Source organism: Nicotiana tabacum, chromosome 15, assembly GCF_000715075.1.
Source record: "Nicotiana tabacum cultivar K326 chromosome 15, ASM71507v2, whole genome shotgun sequence".
Taxonomy (NCBI): domain Eukaryota; kingdom Viridiplantae; phylum Streptophyta; class Magnoliopsida; order Solanales; family Solanaceae; genus Nicotiana; species Nicotiana tabacum.
In genome coordinates, this window is record NC_134094.1 from 106,643,456 (window position 1) to 106,660,448 (window position 16,993).

Genomic DNA, 16,993 nt, shown 5'->3' on the forward strand with positions numbered 1-16,993 from the left:
CGGGTGCAATGGAGAGGTCAACCGGTAGAAGCATCTACCTGGGAGCCTGAGTCGGACATGCGGAGTAAATATCCACACCTTTTCTCCAGCTCAGGTACTTTTTGTAACTCCGTTCGAGGACGAACGTTTGTTTTAGAGGTAGAGAATGTGATGACCCAAAAATGTCATCTTTACATTTAATAAGTAATTATGTGTTCTAAGAGCTAGAAAAGCACCATTTACCATTCCTCAACTTGCGTGCGCAGTCCCTACAATTTTCCTGAAAGTTTTTATGTGAAAAATAGATTAAAATGTGAAATAGAGCTTTAAAAACTCAACTAAGTTGACTTTAGTCAACATTTTAAGCAAATGGACCCGGATCAGTGTTTTGACAATTCTGGTAGGTTCATATCATGATTTGGGACTTAGGCGTATGCCCGGAATCGAATTCCGAGGTCCCTAGCTCGAGATATGGAATTTTGATGAAAAATTAAAAGCTTGAAAGTTTAATGATTTTTAAGAAATTACTGATGTTAGATTTATTGACCTCGGGTCCGTATTTTGGTTCCAGAGCCCGGTATAGGTTCACTATAATATTTATGACTTGTCTACCGAATTTGGTGAGAATCGTAGTTGATTTGACGTGATTCGGACGTCCGGTTGTAAAAATATAAGCTTTAAAGTTTTCTTGAAAATTTCCTTTGATTTGGTGCTAAATTCGTAATTCTAAGTTATTTGGGCGATTTGATCGCGCGAGCAAGTTCGTATGATGCTTTTAGATTTGTGTGCATGTTTGATTTGGAATCCCGAGGGCTCGGGTGAGTTTCGGATAGGTCACGGGTAAGTGTTCTTTATCATATAGTGATTGTATTTCATAAATCTAAGCCTATATTCATTATTTATTTCGGATTTAGATGGAAGAAATTAGAATTTTTGTAAAACTTTCCAAAAACAAAAAATCTAGATTTGAATGTCCATTTGACATTGGAATTGGATAATTTCTGTATGGTTGGACTCGTCTCGGAATGGAAATTCGGATTTCGTAAGTTTTTCCGAGATTTGAGACGTGAGTCCCACTGCCAAATATTTTAATGAATTTTGGATTTTTATCCGAAAAATTTATAAATTCATATGGAATTAATTCCTATTATTCGTATTGAATATATCGAATTATTTTTGAATAGATTTGAAGCTTTTGGAGACAAATTTAAAAGGAAAAGTTGTGGTTGAATAATTGATTGGAATTTGCAATGCGAAGTAAGTATCGTGGTTAACCTTGACTTGAGGGAATAGAATCCTTAATTTAATTATTATGTGAATTGTATGTGAACGACGTATAGACGAGGTGACAAGTGTCTATACGTCGTCAAATTAATTGTTTGCCTGCTTACTTGAAAAATCATAAATTATTTTAAATCATAAATTAATTATTATACTAATTATTTCTCTCCTATTCTTTGTCAAATATTAATTCTTGAATTCCCACATTAATTGTTACATGCTATTTGAATTATGTGTTTTAATTGTTATTTTACATTTAGAATATTAAATATTAAACGGCTTATTTTCTCCTTGATTTCTATAATAATCTGCTATTTGTCATTGTTTGTTTCATAATTAAATTATAATTATTGTATGCTTGTTGTCTTATAATTTTATATTAATTGTTACATTTATTGGGGAAATATCTTCTATAAGAATTGGTAAATGAATATGTTGGAGGAGCGGGTTGCACGCTGCAACAGACTTATGAAAAGTCCATATTGGAGGATCGGGTTGCACGCCGTAACAGACTTATGAAAAGTCCATATTAGAGGATCAGGTTGCACGCCGCAACAGACTTATTAAAAAGTCGACATACATATATATATATTGGGGGATCGGGTTGCACGCCTCAACAGATTTGATTAAAGGAATATATTGTGAGAGCGGGTTGTACGCTGCAACAGAATTGAATGTGAATATATTGTGAGAGCGGGTTGCACGCTGCAACAGAATTGAATGTGAATATATTGTGAAAGCGGGTAGCACGCTGCAACAGAATTGATGGAAATGATAATTGGTTATGACTGCTGAGTTGGCTTCAATTATTATAAATGAGTTACCTGATTTATTTCTATTATTGTTGTTGTTACTAATATTGCGTACAGGTAATATAAGTGACCCGCCTTAGCCTCGTCACTACTTCATCGAGGTTAGGCTCAGCACTTACCAGCACATGGGGTCGGTTGTACTGATACTACACTCTGCACTTCTTGTGCAGATTTCGGAGTTGGTCCCAGCGGCGTGCCATAGACTTGCTCGGATTTCAGCTATTTAGAGGAGACTTGAGGTATAACTGCATGGCGTTCGCAGTTCAGAAGTCCCCGTCTATTTTACTTTAGCTGTGTGTTTATTTCCAGACAGTTTTATTTTATTCAGACCTTTATTTGTATTTATTCTAGAAGCTCGTGCACTTGTGACACCAATTCTGGGATAATATTTAGACACCGTTATTTTTTTTATGGATTATTTCACTATGTTACAAACTTTGCCTCCGCTTTTATTTTCTTAATTATTAATAATTTTAAAAAATGGTTTAAAGTTTGTTAATATTATTCTAACGTTGGCTTGCCTAGCAAGTGAAATGTTAGGCGCCATCACGGTCCGAAGAAGGGAATTTCAGGTCGTGACACTTTCTTTGTTGAGCATTCCCTTTTATTTTGTTATTGTTGAAATTCTTATACACATTGTGGTTGAGCCATGGACTATTTATTCTTGAAATATTGAATTGTTCGTCCCTTCCATGACCTCGTGCTTGTTTGCCTTAACTCTTTCCCTTCCATGACCCCGTGCTTGGAAATATTGAATTGCTACTTGCTTTAACTGTTTTACTTGCACACCTTAATTATCACGTTTTTTACTTGTCCTGTTGTTTTTGTAATATTTGTTTCATTACTTTGATTATTACATGGTTCCTTTATTGCCTAGCACTTAGAGATTCTTGTAAATTAAGTTATTGGATTGTTTATGTTAATTGAAATTGTTTGAGGATCGGGTTGCACGCCATAACGGGGATTGAAGGATAATAAATTGAAATGGTGGAATAAGGGAGGATTATGATATTGATAAATAATAATATGGTGGGATCGTGTTGCGCGCCGCAACGGTTTGTGTACGTAATAATTGATGTTGATAAATGATAATATGGTGGAATAAGGGAGGATTATGATGTTGATAAATGATGATATGATGGGATCGGGTTGTACGCTGCAACGGATTGTTTACGTTACACTTGATATTGATAAAGGATGTTACAGTGGGATCGGGTTGCGCGCCGCAACGGATTGTGTGTGTTGTACTAGATGTTGTTGTTGCGTTAGTTTCAGCATTTTTATATGAGATTACGAGGTTTGTTATTCTGGGTTTCTGATAGTGAGGTTTGAATTCATTTTCATAAACTAACTACTTTACTTTTATTTCCTATTTTCTTTCATTGTTATTATTATTTAATTACGTGGAGTCACTATATCATATTCTGTTGAGTTGTTGGTAACATAATAGTTTAAATAAAAAAAATTATTAATATGCTTTATTCTATGTGCCTCTTAATATAAAACTCGTTATCTCACTCGGTCCCTTATTATTCTAAATGGTTATCAAACTTTCACTATAATTGAGTTCTCAAATTATACTCAGCACCCTGATAGATGTTTATCTTGCTTAAAATGATTATCATGCTTTTCCTTAACAAATTCTATAATTAATTTGTTAATTTAACTTATGTTTTATTTTGTTTAAAAATGATACTTTTACTCAATTTTATTGAGTTCTAAACTAAACCCATCTTATACTCTGTTTCGTACAAATTGTATATTACTTTACTTTACTTGATTTCTAAAATAAACTCATTATTTTATTTGACACCTTACTAGTGGGATTATACTGGGTTGTTGTTGTTGTATTTTATTTGACACCTTAGTTTATACATGATTGTTATTATATTTTATGTTATTTGAATATATCTTTCGTTCATTTAAATTGGTTGCAAAGTACATGGTAGCACGTGGGCTTGGTCGTACGAAAGCGATTGTTATTTGTGCGCATGAGGTGTCATATGTGTAAGATTTGGAAATTATGGTCCATGACTTGGGGTTTATGAGGTGTGGTACCTCGGGGTAATTCTTGTTGCAAGTCCATGCGTTGGGAGCGATTTGATTAGTTGAGTTGTCATCCGTTTTTCCTTATTTGAGTTCATTTACATCTCATCGGTGTTCTGATTATGTTGTTTCTTTATTACATATTTACGCGGACGTTTTGGTAGATCTTTAGTTTTTCAAGTGTGTGATGCAATTGGTTTGTGTATCTTGTTGGTGTTTTACGAGCTTATGAAGGTTGGTAATGTGGATCATTGGATATTGTACCCTATGACTCCGCGCCAAGTGGGGGAGTCTTCTATCGACGATCAGATTGCATGGACAAGTGTCATATCAGTCTTGGGTCTGAGGTATATATACAATGTTGAGGGGTTCCCCGGAATTGTACATGACTAAGATCTGAGATTTTCATGGGATGGTGCTGGAACTTGCGGCATATCTGTGTCATTACTAAATCTACATTCAAGTATTAGAGAGGTTAAAGAAACATCTCCAGATTCACAAAAGGTCTCTTCAGAGTGGGTATCTCGGTATCAGTATTGTTGGGTGTTTCAGAGGAAATACAACAGTTTATGGGTTTTCGGGCGATGTGGTTCATGCTAGGGTCTTCCACAGTGAGCTTTGACTTAGGATCATTGTGTACTGATAAGGGAAAGTGTTTTCCTGAAGACAAGTCGGGGAGGATTAGAAGAAATGGGTCATCTCGGGGGTGTTGGGTCATCATAACAATAAAGATAACTAGTCTTTTAGTTTGGTAATGCTTCACCCGCGTACTGTGGCAACACTCTTGGGTTTAATGGCTTGCGTGGCTTGGTTGAGTTATGAAGTACAGTTGTGATTTCTTGGTGATGTGCGTACTGGCCTTAAAGAGTTCTTGAGAGTGTCGACCACACCTTGAGCTAGATGTCTGCTACTGACATAAGGAACATGTTGCGTGTTATGAATTTCGCTTGGATGGGGTCACGAGTTCTAGATAGCATGGACGATTTCAGATGTTTAGAAGGATGCTAGCATTATTTGATAGCACCTAAGAAGGGTGCGCACTACGGAAGACGCACTGTGTTTTGACTTACGGATGCCTGACTGGTATTACGGTAATTGCCTAGTTGATCAACTGCAGATGTCCAGATTTTGCTTTGTGGCATGAAATAATTATAGAAGTACTTCCCGTGGGCTGACTGTATGTGAGGAATGTGTCAGTTATTTGAGTATTGTAGTTGTGATCGAATATGGAGATTCTAGTATTCTAAGGATTTGAAAACTATGAGGGCTCTCAAGGCAGACTGTTCCATGATTGTGAATGATGAAGGTATGTTAAAAGGTTGGAAACTGACGGTATATACTATAGATATGTTATCGTGGGATTTTTGGAGTCATTCTACCTACTTTGGAAGGATCAAAATTGATTTGGAGGCTACTAGTAGGTCTAATAAGGATATGTGTACTAAATCGAATCAGATTTATCTACTCAATACAGTTATTATCAAGGGGTATGTTATCGGTTAGGGTGGATCACATTCGTGTTATGATATATCTCATGTATTACTCTCCTATGCTGTGATAGGTTGTGATCTGTTGGTTATCTGCACACTAATGAGATTACGTTTGGGCTTTGTAGCAAAATTCAAGCGAGATTGTTTTTAGGGTATTGAATGGTTGATTGTGCCTTGGTTATGGTCTTCTTGTTTCTGGTATATAGTGATGTCCATATCTTCATAGTTATGGTCACGCGCTTTGTGTGTTTGATGTTGATAAGCTTATGGTTGTTGATTATGAGTATCATGGCTCGACATATTTCAGGTGGACTAGTGTCGGATTGGGTCATGCATCGTGACGGCTTTATGCTAGGATATGATCTTTTATTCTTATTTCGTGTATTGTGTTTCCCTTTGTGTGGTGGATTGATAGCATTACACTTCGTGGTGGTATTTGTTGAGCTGGCGGGATGGTTTCTTCATTTCCATTCTCTTTTCATCATTGGGTATATTTGAGTTATTGTTCGTTGGTGCACAGATTGCATGGTATGTGGCTCTAAGTATGATTTCTATGACAGGTCGGTCGAGTAGCTTGTACTGGATGAGGTGAGGTTATTGGGCGTGAAATGAGTGCCATCGGATTTGATTAAGGTAAGTTTGCAAGAATTAGATCACTAGTCGGCTTAGATTTTGGCTATGGTTCTTATCGGCAAGAGAGCTCCACGACTTGTTAATCTGATGGGTGGTTATGAGTTTCTGTATGTTTCTTTCATCATTGGCAATCTACGAAGTTTCGGAACAAGGTTTTAGTTGATATAAGGTTTGTTACCGGTGTCGAGTTTGTTATCGAGCAACTATTGCGGTCGGAAGTTATTGCTGTGAGTATTTGAGTTATGTGGTATATTATGTGATTATTTATTGAGATATGATTATGTATTGATACAACTTTTTCAGAGTTATATAGTGCATAGATGCAAGAATCGGGTCATATAATGAATTCCGGATGTTGGGGATTTGGGTTTTAAGATTTATGGTTGAAGTAAGGATCCTCTATTAGCTGGTATTGTCGGGCTTATATGGATTGGGTGGACTGGGGTAACGTGGGATCACCCATGGTTATGTGTATGGTGAGATTATATGGTGACTTGATGGCTTTGGAACTACTCTTGGCACATTCAAGGACAAACGTATGTTTAAGTGGGGGGAAATATAACGACCCGACCGGTCATTTTGAGCTTTAGCCTACCATTCGGTGGTTTAAGACTTTGAGTAATTTCATATTATGTATTATGACTTACGTGTATGGTTGGTTTCGATTTTCGAGCGGTTCAGGATTGATTTGGAAGAATGATTCTCGTTTTAGAACTTTAAGTTGAAAGAGTTGACCTAGGTTTGACTTTTGGGTAAACGGACTCGAAATCGGGTTTTAATTATTTCAATAAGTTTGAATGATGATTTTGGATATGTCCACAAAGTTTGGTTAAATTCCGATGAGTTTTGGATCAGTTTGGGTTGTATGGTGATGGTTTTCGATTTCGACGTCGATTTGAGCATAAAGGTTACCATATTGAGAAAACGACCTTTGATTCATGTTTTGACTAAACCATTATATCCGTATCATAATTTTGGAACCATATCAACTGAAATCATCACGTTTCGACATCGTACGCGGGATTTATGATCCTTTTACTAAGAATTGGGTTGCTAGATTTTTCAGATTAATTATGAAATTGTCACTGAATTCGTATTTAAAAATCTGCACTATTTTCAGATGTGAGCACCTAATTTTTTTACCATACTTGAGATTTTTCAACACTTTTTAGTATGTAAATAATTTTAAGTTTAATCTACATATTTTAACATTTATTTCATTTTTAGTAGGTTTTATTTAAGAAAATTAAAAATCACAAAATTTTTTTATATGTTCTTGATTTTAAAATATTTAGCTAGTATTTTTATTTTACACTCTTAAAAGGAAAAAAAATTAATTAAAGCAAGAGTCAATGAGTCATTTCCATGTGGCAAGATTTTTCCTTATCTTTTGTAACAAACTCATTCATATTTAGCCGCGAGCAATCTACGTTTGTGATCTCGTATATTTCGCTCCCTCAAAACTCACATGCCCATACACACTCTTTTTTTTTGGCCACCAATTAATCCCTATACCTACACCTATATATCTTTGTGAGCACCTAATTTTTGCCCTAATATAAATTTACTCCTAAAAAATCCAAAAAATAGCTTTAAATTACTTTTCTATATTTTTACTTAGTTTGCTTTGTACGTATTCATGTTTGATGCATTTTTAAGTTGCATTTTAAATCCTAAAAAAAAATACAAAAATATTTTTAAATTTTATATTTTTTAGATTTTAATTGCATAATCAATTGCATTTGTAAAACACTAAAATACCAAAAAATACATTAGTAACTCTACATGCATTGATTAGCGAAATGAATTAGTTAATTATAGAAAAATAGGTCATTAGGTTAATTTTACAAATTAGTTGGAATTAGGAGTGTTAAATAAATTGATTAGGGCCAGGTGCTTCTAGTGGCCCATTTTCTTTCCATTCGCCCCAGCCCACTACCCGCCAGCCCAATATCCCCTCTTCATTTCTAAAATAGACCCTAATTTCACACTCCCCTTTGGAAAAAAAAAATCAGAGAAAGAGAAGGGACCCCCCTGACTTCTTCAACAAGCAGCGGCGCACCCCTCCCTCTACTCCATCTTCAATCTCTCTCAAAACCTTCCCCCATTTTAAAACCTAACTGCCGACTCCCTTAGCTCCATCTCCCTGAAGAAGACTAATCTGATCTTTCCCCTTTTCTTCACAACAGAGAACTGGCCTCCCCCTATTTTTAAAAACCCCAGCTAAGTTGTCAAAGCTGTCACACCTTCTTTTTTCCCGAGGGGGATAGGGGAGTTTTTCCAATTAAAGTGACATTAATCAAAATGGGATTATTTATTTAATCAGAGTCGACACTTGGAATAATTTATGGTATCCCAAGTCACCGGTTTATTTTTAAATCCCAAATCGAGGAAAATTGACTCCATTTAAAGTCTGTGAAAATCAGAAGACCGGGTAAGGAATTCTGTTAACCCCGAGAGAAGGTATGAGGCACTCCCGAGTTCTGTGGTTTTAGCACGGTCGCTCAACTATTAATAATTGGCCTAATTATCTGATTTATTACATGTTTGAACCTATTGTGCATTTTATTCCTTTTAACCGCTTTTAATATTTATGAAAATTATTTAAATAAGTCGCGATGTCGCGCACTTATTATTTTTGTACACATTGTGAATCGCGTCACGTGAAACGTACCCGCGACTCACAACATGTTTATTTTAATTAATATTTGAAGTTATGGTCGAGTCACGTGAAACGCACACTCGAATTAGGATTATGTATCGCGACCATACCACGGGAACCGTACCCATTACCACGATGATTCATTATTAATCGCACCTAAAACAAACTACGATGTTCATGAATTGTTCTCCCTAAAAAAAAACTTTGAAATTATTGAGGTCACAAATTATGAAAATTATTGCGGAGAAATGATGTGACTTAATTGTTAAGCTAATGGGCCAAGATACAGAGGTGATTGGCATTTATTGAATTGGCTTGACAAATAACGCATTGGGCCAAATGCGCCAATCACCTCTGTATCTTGGCCCATTAGCTTAACAATTAAGTCATATCATTTCTCCGGCCAAATGCGTTATTTGTCAAGCCAATTCAATAAATGCCAATCACCTCCGTATCTTGGCCCATTAGCTTAACAATTAAGTCACATTATTTCTCCGCAATAATTTTCATAATTTGTGACCTCAATAATTTCAAAGTTTGTTTTTAGGGAGAACAATTCATGAACATCGTAGTTTGCTTTAGGCGCGATTAATAATGAATCATCGTGGTCATGGGTACGGTTCCCGTGGCATGGTCGCAATACATAATCCTAATTCGAATGTGCGTTTCACGTGACTCGACCATAACTTCAAATAATAATAAAAATATACATATTGTAAATTGCGGGTGCGTTTCACGTGACGCGATTCACAATATGTACAAAAACAATAAGTGCGCAACATCGCGACTTATTTAAATAATTTACATAAATATTAAAAGCAGTTAAAAGGAATAAAATGCATAATATGTTCAAATATGTATTAAATCAGATAATTAGGCCAGTTATTAATAGTTGAGCGGCCGTACTAAAACCACGGAACTCGGGAGTGCCTCACACATTCTCCCGAGTTAACAGAATTCCTTACCCGGTCTTCTGGTTTTCGCAGACTTTAAAATGAGTCAATTTTTCTCGATTTGGGATTTAAAAATAAACCGGTAACTTGGAACACCATAAATTATTTCAAATGACGACTCTGATTAAATCGATTAATGTCACTTTAATTAGAAAAACTCCAGTATTCCTCGTGAAAAAAAAGGAGGTGTAACAATCTTACACACACAACACATAAAGGGAGGGACCTAATCCCAAAAAAGAAGACCGCTAACAGCGCCTCCCCCTTCACATCTTCTCCATCTTCTTCCTCTCAAAATTAAAAAGACATACTCACACACGCACAGACAGAAACAGAGAAAAGAACGGAATTCCTCCAAGAGCCGCCCAAGTCCCTTTCCCCATCTCTCCAGCTCTCGCCCTTTCCATGGTTGCCGTTGCCTGAGGTGATGACCGGCGACGACCATGACTGTTGCTGTTGCACCTAGCTATTGCTTCTGTCCCTTTTCCCCCTCTACTGTCACTGTTTCGCCGGAGTCGCACCATCAACGGCAAACGAGCAGAAAATCGGCGATAGTCGTCCAAACTGGTTGGTTTCAACTATTTTTTTTTATTTTAAAAACTAAACAAAGCTGAAATCTGTTTCTGCTGAGTTGTATCGAAATTGGGGCGTTGAAGTCATTTGAGGTCGTAGTCTATGGTTTCCGGGCAGATTCGCGGTTCCGTCGAGTTAGTCGGTAAATTTTCCGGTCGAGAGCCGTCCAGCTATTAAGCCTTTGTAATTTCAACTCAGTTCATTTATACCAAAGGTCAAATTCTCGTCCCTTTCTTCCTTCTTTTCTTTACAAAGATCTCTTTTCTAATTGATGAGATTCTTGGTATTGTTGGTTGCATACTGATTTGCTTGATGCGTTGTTTGGATGCTAATATTATAGTGGTTATTTTATTTCTCTGTTGCAATGTTTCTTTAGATAGTGATGTTTGGATTTTAATTATTTATTTTGAGCTTCTAATCTAATAAGATAGAATTGAATATGCTTGTCTTTATTTATTTTATTTTATTTTGATTGAAAGGGACTTTGCAGGTTCTAATTGAGAAGTTTTAGTTTAGCAACTTGTTAATGGATTGCACTGAGCAATATGGCAAATAAACTATCTGAATTCTTGGTTAATAGCTACAAAATGACTTTTAGCCTGTTAATGACCTGTAATATAGATAACTTTATCAAGTATAATAGCTACTACGTAATACATTTCTCCCACAATAATTTCATAGCTTTGGCCTCGCAATAATTTCAAAAGTTTAGGAAGAATAATGAACAACGTTAGAGTGCTTTAGGTACACTTTTAATTGAATTATCGTGATTATATATACGTTCACGTGACATAATTATGATTCCCAAAATAAATCAAGGTACGCATTCGCGCGACTTTGATCAAACAATCTTAGTAATTAATTAAGTGTTATGGATTGTGTACACGTACGCGTGACACGATTTTGACACCCGAACAAAATGGGTACACGTACGCGTGATTCATTTCGAGATAATTCCATAAGGCCATAATCAAGTAATTAAAAGCGGTAAAAGGTAAAATGTACATAGGTTCTAAAACACGTAATTAAACAATTTAATTAAGCCATGTATGATTAAAGCGACCGTGCTAAAACTACGGAACCCGGGAATGCCTAACACATTCTTTCGGGTTAACAGAATTCCTTATCCGGTCTTCTGTGTTCGCAGACTTTAAAACAGAGTCAAATTTCCTCGATTTGAGATTTAAAATAAACCGGTGACTTGGGACATCATAAAATTATTTCAAGTGGTGACTCTAATTAATTAAGTAATCCTATTTCGAATAATATCACTTTAATTGGAAAAACTCTCCTATCCCCTCGGGAAAGAGGAGGTGTGACACCAGATATTGAAACTAACATATCTCCTTCATTAAAAGGACAAATGGAGTGATTCAAAAGCATAACTTGACACGAATTTCACGTGGAATCCATTGGAGGCATTAAAAGCGAGTTTCGGTATCGTTTGACATAAGAAACGAGGCATAACAGATGGACATTTTTGGCTATTAATGATTGTTGGAGTTTTTCTCATCTTGAAAATTTGGGATTGGGAGAATTCAAGGATGTTCTTCAAGTTTCTTCCATTGGGTAAGGTATAAACCATAACCTAAGTATTTTTCTTTGATTCATTCCCTTGGGTTAAGCTTTAATCCATGATTCTAATTGAAAACCAACTTAATTCTTTAAATCATGACCTAAGGTTATGTCCTAAATTTTAAAAATTGAAAATGAGTTAGAGGCGTTTATTTTTTGATTCCTTTTGGGGTCTTGTTCTCCTATATTAGGAGAACAACATACTCGAATTTGGCGAGTTTTGGAGAAGTATTTCGGGAGATATGGGACCCAACTAATGTGGGTTGGACTCTTGGGTTATGAACACCCAAAAGTAATAATTTTTGCAAATTGGTTGCGCTATCGGACTCCGATTGAGCCGGTTTTTGTTTGTGTGAGCTTGTATTGGTTCGGGCTTCGCTCGAGTAACCATGGATTCGGAATTCAAGGCGGCACCAACGTTGACTTTTGTTGACTTTTTGGAGATTATATAAAGATCATAGCTTCATTTATGTAATTGGTTTCTCTTGCACTGTTTGATGTTATTAAGTCATTTTTTATTAGATTTGAGCCGTGTGGAGGCGAATTTTAGGAGAAAAACTATTTTGAAAGGTTGAGTTGGCCTAGTTGAGGTAAGTATCTTGCCTAATTTTGTATGGGGGAAACTACCCTCTAGGATTTGGGTTGATTGTGCTATTTGTTTAATGTGAAAGCCGTGTACGCAAGGTGACGAGCGAGTACACGGGCTATATGTGGTATTTGATAGATTTAGATTATCTAGACTATTTTCATGCTTTTAATTGAATTGTCATAACATGTTATATCTCTCATTGTTAATTTACTCTTACATGCTCTAATTGACGTTGTTAGCACTTGTTCTACCTCTTACTTGTTATTTTGCTCTTATATGTTTTAGTTGAAGTTATTGCTTTCATTATTGTCTTGTTACCTCTTAATTGTTGAATCACTTTTAATTGAAGTTATTATTTCAAGGAATATCATCTTGTTGAGTTATTGGTGTTGAGGTTGTAATAGCCGTTATCACATTGAGGCGGAGTTATTAATTGTTGAGATACCTTTCCTCGTTGAGCATTCCCATTCATTTTATTATTGTTGAAATTCTTGTACACACTGTGGTTGATCCATGAGCTATTTGTTATGAAAATATTAAATTGTTCGTCTCTTCCATGACTTCGTGCTTGTTTGCTACTTGCCTTAACTGTTTTACTTGCACACCTTAATTGTCACATGATTTACTTGTCCTGTTCTTTTGTAATATTTGTTGCATTCCTTTGATTATTACGTGGTTCCTTTATTGCCTTGCACTCATACCCTCTGATTGTAGAGATTCTTGTAAATTGAGTTATTGGATTGTCTATGTTAATTGAAATTGTTTGTGGATCGGGTTGCATGTCGCAACGGGGAATAAATGATTATAAATTGAAATGGTGGAATAAGGGAGGATTATGATATTTAAAAATAATGATATGGTGGGATCGGGTTGCGCTGTGCAACGGTTTGTGTACGTAATAATTGATGTTGATAAATGATAATATGGTGGAATAATGGAGGATTATGATGTTGATAAATGATGATATGATGGGATTAGGTTGTGCGCCGCAATGGATTGTTTACGTTACACTTGATATTGATAAAGGATGTTATGATGGGATCAGGTTGTGCGTCGCAAAGAATTGTGTGTGTTGTACTGGTTATTGTTGTTGTTGTTCTGATAGTTTCAACATTTTTATATGAGATTACGAGATTTGTTATTCTGGGCTTTCTGATAGTGAGGTTTGAATTCATTTTCATAAACTAACTACTTTACTTTAATTTCTTGTTTTATTTCCTTGTTCTTATTATTAAATTGCGTGAATTCACTATATTATATTCTGTTGAGTTATTGGTAACATAATAGTTTAAATAAAAATATTATTAACATACTTTATTCTATGTGCCTCTTCAAAATAGAACACGCTATCTCACTCGGTGCCTTATTATTCTAAATGGTTATCGAACTTTCACTATAATTGAGTTCTCAAATTATACTCAGCACCCTGTTAGATGTTTATCTTGCTTAAAATTATTATCATGCTTTTCCTTAACGAATTCTATATTTAATTTGTTAATTTAACTTATATTTTGTTTTGTTTAAAAATGATACTTTTACTCAATTTTATTAATTTCTAAACTAAACCCATTTTATACTATGTTTTGTACAAATTGTATATTATTTTACTTTACTTGATTTCTAAAATAAATTAATAATTTTATTTGACACCTTACTTTATTCAAGATTGTTATTATATTTTATGGTGTTTAAATATATCTTCCGTTCATCTAAATTGGTTGCAAAGTACATGATAACACGTGGGCTTGGTCGTGCGAAGGTGATTGTTATTGTGCGCACGAGGTGCCATATGTGTAAGATTTAAAAATTATGGTCCATGACTTGTGGTTTATGAGATGTGGTACCGGGGTAATTCTTGTTGTAAGTCCATGCGTTGGGAGCGATTTGATTATTTGAGTTGTCATCCATTTTTCCTTATTTGAGTTCATTTACATCTCATCGATGTTCTAATTATGTTGTTCTTCATTTCTCGTTTACTACTTGCTGCCATTTATATTTCTATTACTTCATTGTTGGTTGTAAATCAATAATTTTTTCGTCGCTGGTGTTACATTGATTTTCTTTCCATTGTTAGCTTATGTATATCTGGAGCAGGTTTTTATGTCTAGTAGAGGTCTTGACCTGGCCTCGTCATTACTCTACCGAGGTTAGGCTTGATACTTACTAGGTACCGTTATGGTATACTCATGCTACGCTTTTGCACATTTTTGTGCAGATCCAAGTATTCTGATTGTATTGTTGAGAGTTGCGTCTGCGCGGCGGGAGACTTCAAGGTATACCTGCTTGACGTTCGCAGGCCTTGGAGTCACAATCTTACTTCATTATGTTACTTTTAAATTGTAATTGAAAATAATATTGTGTTTAAAAATTCTAGTGTGTTTTAGTAGTGCTTATTACTCCGTACTACATGTTTTGGGAAATGTATAACTATTGGTCGCTTGCGGCTATGTATGTCATTTAATAATTTATGATAAATGATTAAATAGTTCAATTCTGTTATTAAATCAGCATTTGTTAGGTTTACCTAGTCTTAGAGATTAGGTGCCATCACGACATCCTAAAGTGGGTAATTGGGATCGTGACATTAACAGTATAACAATAAGTTTTTTACACTGAGATTAAGAGCACGACTTGCAGCACCAACAAGTAACTCTTTAAAATAAATCTAATTTGGTAATATGAAAAATAAAGTAAATAACTTGACATAATGAGTTGAAATGCATTGGTGGTAGAAAATTTAACACGAAATCGATAATATTTTGGGCACATTACTAGTCTCAAGAGGGAGAATGCACCTTAATTTTAAGTATGAACAACGGCATCAGCCAGCATCAGACCAAGCTAGACTTGTGCTGGAGTTGTAAGGTGCAAAAAATCTGGCCCAACTGGAAGCCCTTTAGCATCTACACATCTCAGGTTCGGAAGCTTAAGCCCCAGCTGACCTTTCCTGACCACCTCCATATATGGCCCTGGTGCTGTCGCCAATGCCACCTACACGCACAACAACAACACAATAACCAATAAAGATTAGTCAAAATCTTGATATAGCTTCGAGTTATATAGGGACACATCTTAAGAAATTCTCCATAATGACATAGGAAATACATGAGATTAATCGAATAGTAAACTATTCACATTACAACCAAGAGACTTGGTAGGATGGTCCCTCTATCTTTAATCAAAGGTCTCGGGTTTGGGCCCTGAAATCAAGACTTCTTGACAGTGAGCCATTCACCCCATAGTGGACCTACTCGGCACTAATCTGGATTAGCCGAGCTAGAAAGTTTTGAATACCAGATGGTTAACATGAGCATTGACTTTCACTACGAATAAAGATCTTTTCCATTACCTGAACAATAGGAAGTGTAGGTAGCTGCAGATCCTCGCGCACATGTTTGAAGAATTTCTTCAATCTGCCTTTATACAATGTAGCATCTTCAAGGTCCACTGTGTCACTCTCGCCCTGGTACCACAGCATCCCTCGTATTGTCCCTCCGCCTTGCAACGCCGCCTTCGTCCTCCTTATCATTTCGTTGTAGAGACAACCACCACGAGCCCATTGAGTAATATTTGTGCCTCCAATAGCACACGGGACCAAGCCAATCACTCCAATATTCTGGTCCCTCTTCAAGAGTGTATTGGCAAATGACATACCAGGACCAACCCCACAAGTTTTGTTCACATCTATGTCTTTGTGTAAAGGTTCTTTAGCCTCAACCCATATAAGTTCTGCGCTAAGTCGGACGATTGATGGATTGGGCTGACATTCAGGTGGAACGACACCATCCCAAGTCAAATTAACCATACCTGCTGGGCTGGTATGATTAAAGACTCCACCACGGCCTGACATGTTGCTCTGTCCTGATAAAATGAATATGTTCTTGACTTTTGAAGCACAACCATTTGTTACGTTAGCCGTGGTAACCCACACAGTGTGCACCAAAAACATCAACAAAAGAAGGGAATGCATTGTTTTCGAGAACACAGATTCAAATTTTGAGACATCTTCAAGTCTTCCTTTTAAACAAGAGAGACTCCGAGGAAAGGAGGGTTGTTGGCCTATCCTTTTAGCAAGATGATTGATTCCTTTGTTAATTCAGTATTAGGTTTATTCCACTTGCTACTACTATTTTTATTCAACACTACTAAATCAGCTAACTTTGGATAAGAGTACTACAAGACAAAACCTTTTAGATGTGCATGAATATAATGTTTCCACATTAATCAAGCCCTTGCCCTGCCCCCTACCCTAAACTTACACATTGGGCACTATCGTGGACGGTTTTTACCCCTTTTTTTAGTAGGATCCTGCGTCAATTCATTTGAATTTCAAACAAAACTGTACCAGAAGACCATTTTACTGACATTATAGCTCCTCCCGGGTTAGCAGCAAGGTTAAA

General features: G+C 36.0%; 1 protein-coding gene and 1 long non-coding RNA gene across 3 annotated transcripts in view; one reads left to right on the forward strand and one right to left on the reverse strand.

The window, feature by feature from the left end:
* The window catches only part of LOC107778344 (putative carbohydrate esterase At4g34215), a 36,150-nt gene extending 19,522 nt beyond the window's left edge, over nt 1-16,628 (reverse strand). Inside the window, exons 1-2 of one of the 2 annotated variants that reach the window (XM_075231852.1) lie at nt 15,943-16,628; nt 15,389-15,584 (exon numbers count right to left, since the gene is read on the reverse strand). In XM_075231852.1, coding sequence (XP_075087953.1) covers nt 15,435-15,584; nt 15,943-16,563 — 771 coding nt within the window. In that variant the 5' untranslated portion in view covers nt 16,564-16,628 and the 3' untranslated portion in view covers nt 15,389-15,434. Of the gene's footprint in view, nt 1-15,270; nt 15,585-15,942 lie in introns of those variants that run through there. The other variant, XM_016598585.2, reaches the window with a different exon arrangement.
* LOC142169482 (uncharacterized) lies at nt 10,100-15,084 on the forward strand. The gene is made up of 2 exons (XR_012699382.1): nt 10,100-10,643; nt 14,809-15,084. It is a non-coding gene; the product is annotated as an uncharacterized LOC142169482 (long non-coding RNA).
* Nucleotides 16,629-16,993: the final 365 nt, after the last annotated feature.